The 10,453-nt window shown below is 33.6% G+C and overlaps 2 protein-coding genes across 2 annotated transcripts; one reads left to right on the forward strand and one right to left on the reverse strand.

Annotated features, from left to right (window-relative positions):
* The first annotated feature begins 1,182 nt into the window (after nt 1-1,182).
* On the forward strand, nt 1,183-1,521 carry LOC111395130 (glycine-rich protein 5-like). Its single transcript, XM_023021142.1, has 2 exons — nt 1,183-1,330; nt 1,379-1,521. The coding sequence occupies exons 1-2, from the start codon at nt 1,183-1,185 to the stop codon at nt 1,519-1,521; spliced, it is 291 nt and encodes a 96-aa protein (XP_022876910.1).
* Nucleotides 1,522-4,804: 3,283 nt separating this feature from the next.
* Nucleotides 4,805-5,966, reverse strand: LOC111396489 (heavy metal-associated isoprenylated plant protein 47-like). The gene is made up of 3 exons (XM_023022913.1): nt 5,817-5,966; nt 5,564-5,642; nt 4,805-5,482 (listed from the first exon to the last, which is right to left on the reverse strand). Exons 1-3 carry the CDS (start codon nt 5,820-5,822, stop codon nt 5,157-5,159), a joined length of 411 nt encoding a protein of 136 aa, XP_022878681.1. The 5' UTR covers nt 5,823-5,966; the 3' UTR covers nt 4,805-5,156.
* Between the last annotated feature and the right edge of the window lie 4,487 nt (nt 5,967-10,453).

The following is a 10,453-nucleotide window of genomic DNA, read 5'->3' on the forward strand; positions in this document are numbered from 1 at the left end:
GATATATGGGTCAAGAATATGATGCCACGTATACTCCCATCCGAGGCCACAATTCACTTTGTATTACCATAAATACTCTTCCATGCTACCATTGTAAAGCTAATGCATCTTTGAATGCAAGATTCAATACTAGAACAAATACGAACGATACATTACATTTACTCTCTTGCAATACATCAAGATTACATACGTAATCAACAAATGCGATTGGTAATTATTACACAATCGTGCTACAAATGTCTCACCGGATTCCGAACTTTGCCATCCCGCTCCTTTGAGCCGCTCCCACACCTTTTCTTAGACCGTTCCAGACCGCTTGCGTGTCTTAGTGTGTTGGACTAGACTTACGTGTGTGCGAATGTGTCTTGTATTTGTTGTCTACATGGCCCCAACCGAAAACGAGTTCAACGAGTTCAGTTGCTGCCTTTATAGATTTTCTTCTAGTGGGCTGGGTATATATTTACTTTTGTTGTACAATGTGTATTATTTTGATTGTGTCGAACTTTTTACATAAGCAATAGCCACAAATACCAGGCAAATATTTACGAATGGGATAGATTTTTGCAGCAGTCCTTGTGTTACAAATTTATATTTGCTGATTTTCGTGCCCAAGGATGCCCATCAAGTAAAATCTCATTTCTTGCATTTTCTTTTAAAATCTTTCTGATCCTTGAGCCGGGATTACTCAAAGTTGTCAAACAACAATTACCATCATCTCTCTTTATATATAATTTGGAAAAAAATAGGGATGCATGACCAACAATGGAAGGAAACAGGAAAATAAATGTTTGGGTAACTTAATAAAAATAACACGTGAAAATTGGAATGGAAATTTAAGTTACTGTGTAATATGAATTGTTGCACTATAATATATAAGTTACAGTGATCTTCATAAATAGCCAAACGCCTGGAAAGATCTGAGAATGTGTATAAACCACTAAGGAATATGAACATCTATTATTGCCTAATTAATCTACTGTTACACTAACTAATAACTATAAAAATTAAATTAAATCATTAGTACGTACTTAGTAACCGCCAAGTTAATGAGACCCCCATTAATTCACGCATTAATTCAAGAATAAACTTTAATGCAAATAACTGATATTCAAGCTATATAATCCCTTTTCTGTGTCCTAAATTGTCATCAATAAAAAATCTATCTTTTACTTACAAATTGAGATGACTTCCAAATTTGTTCTCTTGGTTCTTCTTGGGGTTCTTATTTGCACCACCACTGCGAGAAAGCTAGTTGACTCAAATGATTTTGTCGATGATAAAAATGCCTTCTTTGATCACTGGAATTTAGGAGGTGGCGGTGGTGGTGGAGGTGGTGGTGGTGGTTGAGGACTAGGGGGAGGTTCTGGTTTCGGAGAAGGATTTGGTGGTGGGCTTGGAGGTGGTGATCAAGGAGAAGGAGGAGGTTTCGGTGGTGGAGGCGGATTGGGTGGAGGATCTGGGAGTGGATTTGGATTTGGTGCTGGCTATGGCGGTGGAATGGGAGGTGGAGGAATCCCTTAAGTAATTAAAGGAGTTTCAGTCCCATACATTTCCAATTCATACCTAGTGATCATTTTTATGGCTCAATTAAAAATAAAGTTCTAGATAGCATATGTTTAATGGAAGCTTCATTTTGTTGATTAATATATTTGAATAAATTTGATCACGATATGCATTATTTACAACAAGTCCTCAAATTTAATATAAATTTCATTATGCAAATTGTTTCATGTTTAATCGATAGTTTTCTTTCAATAACTGAAGAGAGGAGAAAGAATTCTTATTTTAGTATAAGAACTACATAAAATAATTTCATCTTCTGAGCAATCGAAGAATAATGGTCCCTTCATAGTCAAGCCAACCTAATATGCCCCTAAGTAGAAGTTATGTATTGCATGTTATAATTTAGAAGTAGGAAGCCGTTGGCGGGCGGTGAGCCATCCCTACAAGGAAAATGTCAAACGAACATAATGTTTGACACAAAGGATGACATCACACTCACAACCGAGGCGTGGGTCTCTCTCGAATAAAATAATACCGATCTCCTCATGTGTGTGTTATGTCAACCCCTATATTCGTGTAGCACGACCCTCCCTATAATGTTAACCCAAAAGGAATTTATCGAGTTTCGAAGTTTCATATATTTAAAACAAAAAATGCATTAAATAAATTAAGTTGTTTAATTTTGACATAGCTAACTACTTGTATGTATATTATGGTACCTGCATGTTGAAGATGAACCCTATAAATTGAGCTAATGCCCTATGTACATTATATTTTAAATGATTTTAATAGTGATGGGTGAAGAAATTTAGGGCGGCAGTGGCGTTTTCCGGTGAATGGGATTCGTGGTTGGAACAAGATGAGGTATTTTTATGATGTGAATTTTTCATTATGACGTGACATAAGAATTCAAACAATCGACTTCGAGCAAGGGATTCCTATGCTAAGGAGGATCCCTGCTCTTGACCCGATTCTTATTGCAAGTACCTTGATCAACCATAATCATTCTACTTTACACAAAGTCAACATTATCAATATTATTAGATGAATTTTGCTACGTATATAGTTTTGTTCACCATTTGAGCTGACGGCAAATGAATCAAATTGAATGTAAGAAGTAAATGAATTGAAATAAAATTCACATTTAATCTAAGAAATAAATAAAATTTAAATTTAATTTGAAAGTAATTTAAATTACATTTAATTCATAAGGATCCTAAAATTTTTTAGTCATATGCCATGTAAGATTTCTTTAAAAAATGATGTAAATTACAGTAAAAATTTCGTGAGAAAATAATAAATGTTATTTAAATAATTGGATTTTTTTAAAGAAATACGAGTTAGACTCCTCCTTTAAGGCCTATGTTTGACACATATTTAATTATTTTCAATACCCGTTTGGATCATTCAATATGACTACAATGTATTCTCGAAACGAGCTTCTTGATGACGTAGGCAATTTGTGGATTCGGATAATATATGACCATCGACGAATTTTGAAAGTTAACATCTTATTGAAATACTAGTTTAAAACGACCTACTTTACTGCATCATAACTTTTGTTATGACTGGTCCTTTTGCACGTCATTAACGAGCGAAAAATTAGCCATGCACTCTTCAAAATGATATAAGAACGCAATGTTTCAATTTCATTTTATTTCCCGTGATGAGTACGTCATCGTAAAAAAGTCAAAACACTATTTTTTGGGGGGAAAAACCTAAAAATTTGACTCCACGTGGCCCATATGGGTCCGCACAATGGTCATATTTCTTTTCCTGCTAAGGAATGTATCGAAGTTAAAATTGTTAAACTGACTTTATACATTTGCTCTGTAATAAATTGCTTTGGCAGCATAGCTTAGATAATAATCCGATAAATAAATGCATATTGGTGATAGTAAATCAAACACCTCATACATGTAATTTGTTCGTAAAAAAACAAAGATAGCTGTTTCGTAATACATTCTCGAAGGCTACATTTGAACACGATGTGCATTATTTACTTATTTTCAGCATGTCAACAACTTTAATATAAATTTCATTATGCAAATTGGTTCATGTTTAATCCATAGTTTTCTTTCAATAATTGAAGAGACGAGAAAGAATTATTATTTTAGTATAACAACTTAATAAAATGATTTCATCTTCTAGGAGATCGACGAGTACTGGTCCCTTAATTATCAAGCCAACCTAACATGCAACTAAGTGGAAGTTATGCATCACATGTTATAATTTAAAAGTTGGAAGTCATCGGTAGTGAGCCATTTCTAAATAAAAATAAATAATGTCAACCCAAAAGGAATTTATTGAGGCTCGAAGTTTCATATATTTAAAACAAATATGCATTAAGTAAATTAAGTTGTTTAATTTTGACATAGTATTAGTATATAAATAGGCCAACTACTTGTAAGTATATTATGGTACCTGCATGTTGAATGTGAACCCTAAAAATTGAGCTAATTATGCCCAGTGTACATTACATTCTCAAACAATCTATTTATTTAGTCCTATAGAGCGACGAAATTCTATGCTGAGAAGGATCCCTGCTCTTGACCTAGTAACAGGGATCCAACATACCCAAACAAATTGCTTTACTTATGCATCGCCTAAACAAAGCACACCCTAAGTCAACACAAGCCATCACAAGCAATAAGTTTCGTTAGTGGCGGATCCAGCAGATTGCTAGCAATTGTGGCCGTGCATGTTGGATCCACTTAGTGCATTTTTTTTTTTTTTTTTTTTTGACAATAGATAATTTTTTAGCATATATTATGGTAATTCATTTTAATTTCAAACTTCTCTTCTTACTAAGTTGGTTAGAGCTTGCATATACAATTTTTACAAAAATTAATGCAATAAGGAGTGATCAAAGGTGATTCAAATTTGTGAGCTCTTGTTATGATTATTGAAAACTTAACCATTATGGCACTTCTCGAATTTTGACACTAAATTTAACAAAATAATATGTGCTAGATTTTGGTGATTTTAATGCAATTGTAAAGATTCGAACGTGTGCTCTTCCTTTGAATTATACAAAAGTTGGCAACAATGTTATTTAGTGAGTACGGTTTATTCTTATAGTAGAATTATATATGTTCAATTTGAACAAATAATTGTTATACTTAAATTTTAGGCCTTATTTGATTTCCATTTATTTGAAAATACATTTTTATCTTTTTTTATTTTCAACAATATATTCTTCAATAAAATAATATTACATTCAAATTCAAAATGTTTCCTTATTTTTAACCGCACATTCTACATCAAATCATTATTCCAAAATGTATTTTTCACAAAAAAGGGAAATCAAATAGGTTCTTAAAATTTTATTGTGGTCGACAGTCAACGGTCAATAGCCGCCCGTGCTGACTCAAAATCCTAGACCCACCATTGAGCTTCGGCCAGATTTCTAAGAAAATCTAGATTGGCGGTCATACGAGAAGGAAACTCGTATTGACAAGGCTAGCGGCATGTTTCTACCCCTTGCCAACATAGGCTTCTTGTTCATGTACGACTGCCAAGTCTCAATTTTCTTAAAGATCTGGTCGATTAACTCTTACTGCAAGCATGTTTTAAATTGGTCCTAAAATGAACATTTATTTTAATTTCAAAACATCTATTACTGGTAATTCATTTACCTGAAAATTGCTCCATCACATGATGGAGCAATCAGGTGGATTTGGATCATTGACTGGACATACAACATATGCTTGGCATGGACTCGGACAGTAATATGGTGGGTACGGCGGACAAGGTAGAGGCTGGAACGGTGGACATGGAGGTGGGCACGGTGGTGGACACAGTGGAGGAGGTGGAGGTGGACGTGGAGGCGGAGGTGGTGGAGGCTTCACTTCTTCCACGCTTACAATTTCCACATAGCAAAATTTCTTCCTGAGAGACATAATCAAGCAAGCAGCATCAATTCCTTCTCCAGTTACAACCATTTCATCATCCTTTATTATAGTCATCGAGATCACCCCTGAACCACAATTCGAAATAATATAAACAAAAATATTATAGAAAAATACGTACAAAATGTTATGGATTAATATGTGCATACCTGGTTCAGCCGCAACAATCTGCATGGCTTTAGATTGCATTTTTTCACTTCGCATTGTCACCTTGATCACTATTTTTTGCTGAAAATAAATTCGAACCAAAATCAATGAATCCATTCTAAACTTATTTCTCAACACTGTGTCTATTATAATTTTAAAAAAAAAAAAAATAGAGACAGAAAAGTAAAAAGACAACGTTAATTATAACTTGACAGAAAGTTCATTAATTTCTTGGAAAAATTGTTAATGGCTTACCTTCATGTTTGGCTATAATTTAAATTGCTCGAGTGCATCTGATTACGGGTTTATTTATATTAAACAGAAACTTTTGCTTATGAAGGAATCTAGGTGGAAACTTCAAACTAGTGAAGCAACTAACTACTACGGAGATTTGCTAAATGCACACCCCTCACATGAGGAGGGGCCGCAATGAAGACTAGAGTGTACAAATAAAATTTTCCAACCACAAAGTCAACTAAAGAAATAAAAATAAAAAGGAAAATGATATCCTCTGGATGCAGATCGAATTAGTGGGGCATTGAATTAGAAATTAATCGAGTGTATGTACAAAATTAAAGGGACAAAGAGGAATTAACATACGATGATATTAAAATTTGAGGTTTCATCTTAAGACGTCACCTTGTTAATATTTGATCCTCGTTTCGAGCTCATTTTAATGAGTTTTTTTTTTTTTAATAACAATATCTCATTAATCACAGTGAAAAACTAGTAAAAAATGCAAAAGTTGAACCTACTTTGCTAGATTTTAATGTGCTGTAGGACACCAATGTTTACAGTCATTAATGAGGAATTCAAAAAATTTATTGCAATAAATTAAATATCTATTTTAGTATCAGAGTAATGTTATTTAGCTCCACTTGGATTACAACTCCAATTTAAGTGGCGTTAATGTGATATTAAATAATAGGTAGATTTAAATAAATAATTTAATTTCACATATCATTCGACCTAATATTTAGCCCTATCTTAAATTGAGATTGTAACCCTAGTGGGATTGCACAGCATTATTCTCAGAACTAATATCAAACACAAAGTCAAAGGCAAGTAAGTGAAAGGAAGATTAAAAGTTGAGACAGCGGATTCTTAATTTTCTAAAACAAAATATATACTAAGAACAGCTGAGCTTCCAATATTATTTTGACTGGACGCATATAAGTTTCACTAAAATAAATTGAAAAGAATTTTCTGAGTAGAGCTTCCGATTTGTGACAAAAAGTTGAAAGGATAATTTATTGCGTAGGGAAGACTTCGAATTTGTGCAGAACGTTTTGTGGAAAATTTTTTAATTTGTGCAGAACGTTGATTAGGAAATGGGGGATTCGTTGAAAATAATATATTTGTCCACTTGCTCTCTACCTTTTCCACGCAAATCAAACCTAAATTTAGGATTGAAATAACCCCTCGTATTTGACTTTTTAATATTATATGTCTGGTGTAGCTGTACATAAAAATTAAAGTGTTCTTGGTTGTTAAAACAAATATCAGAAAAATAAATTAATTTGCAAGGTGATAATAGACGGGGGAGTTGGGGCCAGCGGGTCCTAAACTCCAGTGAAATTTGAGAAATTTTTTATTTTTTATTTTTTTTAAAGACTTCACTGATTTCGAGTCTTGGTTTCGTGACTAATCAGGAGGATCATGGACTAGGGGATGTACTCAATGCATCACAAAGAGCTTAATTATTGCTTTGTATATATTCTAATTCTAATAATTTAAAAATATCCCAATTTAATAATTTTGAGACGCTAATTCACCTAACAGCCAATTTACATTTTGCAAATAATTTAGGAGCTAGAATTGAGTCTTAGTCAAGATCTAAAATATAAAAAGGAAATTAGTTATGTTGAATTTTAGAGGGCTAATTGCAGTTTTAATTATGCTACGAGGGGCAAGCACATAGTACAAAGTCAAGACCTTACGCTGCAGCTGTACACATTTAGGACATTAAGTCAGCATGTCCTTATAAGCACATGGGCATAGTTTATATATAGGACAGTGCACACAGCACGGTTCATAGTCCTCTCAGAGTGGGGAGCTCGCGACAATAAAAAAGAACCCCCCTCACCCCACATGTGAGGGGGGCTGTGGGAGCTGCTGCACAGGCAGGTCAACCCTCATTTATAAAAAGGTTGAACCCCAACCTTAGGGGCCCCCACCGACCCTGCCCTGGACCATCGTGGAGGAGGTAAATCGCAGGATGTGCCTTCCAGGAGCCAGGGTGGAGAGCACATGGATAGGCCAAGGCTGTTAACCCATATGGTAACTCCCGCTTGCAACAAAGCCAATTCCACCTTGCGGGGAATCGAACTCTGCACACTGCCGCGCTGAGCCCTATCCGCCCTCCCCTTTGCCACTGGGAGATATGCCCTGGGGGCATGGTCAACCCTCATTTATAAGTTTTGATAGCTTTTGTTAAGCTTAAAACGAAATAAAATTTACTAATAAGATTTTATTTCAGATATAAATTTAAACTTAACTTTCATACTTAGCTGAACATATTTTTAAGTTTTAAAATAACTAATTTTTTATTAACTACGAAAATAATTAAGTTGTTTGTTTTAAAAAGAAACCTCAATCTCTTATTTCAAAACAGGTTGTTATATCTGAAAAAGAAGAAAACTATTTATTAGAAATAAAAATTGATTGTGATATTAGAGAGTTGATGCATGGTTAATTTGATTTCTGCTGAATTCTATTATTTGTGGAAATTTAACGGAGAATTTTCGTTTAAGTTTACCGTTTGAAGTTGACCCACGTATTAAGCCAAGTTAGGTGGGGCTAATGTTATATTAGTGGCTACCAAATTTGGTTATGTATATGAATTATAATCTCCCAAGATTCCAAACATTTGATTGAGGTATCAAGTTAAAGCCAGTTTTCTCAAGTGGCCAAGTTAGGGTTATTATTTTAAATCTTCGATAATTTTAAAACGAGTTGAACATTCAGATTAAACTGGTCAAATACAGTTTTTATCTTCACAATTTATAGACTCATAAATTATTATTCGCTTTTTTATCTACATCTTTTATGGGATTGTTATTTAAATTATTATTTTAACAGTATTGAATAAGCAAAAGAAGTTAATGGTGGAATTTTCAGCGATAATAATTAATTGGATATCCTCCGGATGCAGATCGATTTGGTGGGGCAGTGAATTAGAAATTAATCGAGTGTGTGTAAAAAATTAAAGAGACAAAGAGGAATTAACATACGATAATATTAAAATTTGAGGTTTCATCCTAAGACGTCATCTTGTTAATATTTGATCCCCGTTTTTGAGCTCATTTTAATGAATTTTTTTTTTTGTTTTTTTGGGTACAAAATCTCATTAATCTACAGTGAAAAACGAATAAAAAATGCAAAAGTTGAACCTATTTTGCGATATTTTAATTTGCCTTTATTGGACGTTGGATATTGTTTGGACTCATTTACCCTCATCTAACCAAGTCTATTGACATCGTTACTAGCACCCGAGACATATTACAGTTGTGCAAAGGATAGAAGTGAGATAGTCTCAGCCTTATTGATAGCCACAGTGTGAGGGTTCGATTTCTGAAATATGAAATTGAACTCTTTGTGAGCATCAGTGTACGGGTAAGCTCTTGTTCTTTGGCCTATTGGGACACATCTCGCAATTTATCTCTTTCACGATACTCCAGAGGCCAGGAGATTAGGACCCTTAAGATTGTGAATCAACATTTTTTTTTTTTTTATTGAGACCATTACAAATGTCAATAAAATTGGGAGAATAATATTTGGACCACTGTATGGAAAAGTCAAAAAGTGGTAGCCTTATCGGTTGGAATGATGCAACTATTTCGTACATGTGGAACACAAATTATGAAAATGAGATTGAAAAAGTTGGAAAGAATGTGGGCGAAGCACACACCGGCTTGGTCCCATTATTTTTTCATTAAAATGAAGAATATAATTGTTATCTATCATATTAAATTACCAAATTTAAATTTCTATCTCTTGTGTGGAGCTCGTAATAGCTATATTTTTCATTCTCATTCTTCAAAAAATGAGAAACAAACATGGACTACGATTTGATTGTGCAGTGAGATTTGCTCGAGGACACTAATGTTTACAGTCATTAATGAGGAGTTCGAAAAATTTATCGCGATAAATTAAATATATAATTTAGTACTAGAGTAAAGCTATTTAGCTCAACTTGGATTACAATCCCAGTTTAAGTGACGTTAACGTAACATTAAATAATATGTGGAATTAAACAAGTAATTTAATTTCATATTTCATTCAACCTATTATTTAGTGCTATATAAATTGAGATTATAATTTCAGTGGAGTTATACAGCATTATTTTCAGTACTATTACCAAACACAAAGTCGAAGGCAAGTAAGTCACAGGAAGATTAAAAGTCGAGACGAAATTCTTAAATTTTTAAAACACAATATATAGTAATAACAGTTGAGCTCCCAATATTATTTTGACAAGACACATATATGTTTTACTAAAATAAATTGAAAAGAATTTTGTGAGTAGAACTTTCAATTTGTGACAAAAAGTTGAAACGATGACTTACTGTGGACGGAAAACTTCAAATTTTTATAGAACGTTTTGAGAAAAATTTATTAATTTGCTAGTTGATTAGAAAATGGGGGATTCGTCGAAAACAATATATTTGTGCACTTACTTTCAGCTCTCAACCTATTCCACGCAAATCAAACCTTAATTCAGGATTGAAATAACCCCTCGTGACTAGAATTTTGCATAGTAATTGGTTGTTAAAATGAGATTCGATTTATCATAGTAAAGTAAGTACTATTATATATGCTTAAGAAATTTGCAAGGTGATAATCAAGAGCAAGGACGGGGGAGGTGGGGCTGGCCGGTGGGGCCGGCCAGT

Source organism: Olea europaea, chromosome 6 (assembly GCF_002742605.1).
Source record: "Olea europaea var. sylvestris chromosome 6, O_europaea_v1, whole genome shotgun sequence".
Taxonomy (NCBI): domain Eukaryota; kingdom Viridiplantae; phylum Streptophyta; class Magnoliopsida; order Lamiales; family Oleaceae; genus Olea; species Olea europaea.

Coding starts and splice junctions, on each gene's coding strand:
- LOC111395130 (XM_023021142.1), top strand. CDS start 1,183: ATGACTTCCAAATTTGTTCTCTTGGTTCTTCTTGGGGTTCTTATTTGC. Junction 1,331..1,378: donor AGGTGGCGGTGGTGGTGGAG/GTGGTGGTGGTG, acceptor GTTTCGGAGAAG/GATTTGGTGGTGGGCTTGGA.
- LOC111396489 (XM_023022913.1), bottom strand. Junction 5,483..5,563: donor GATTGTTGCGGCTGAACCAG/GTATGCACATAT, acceptor ATTGTGGTTCAG/GGGTGATCTCGATGACTATA.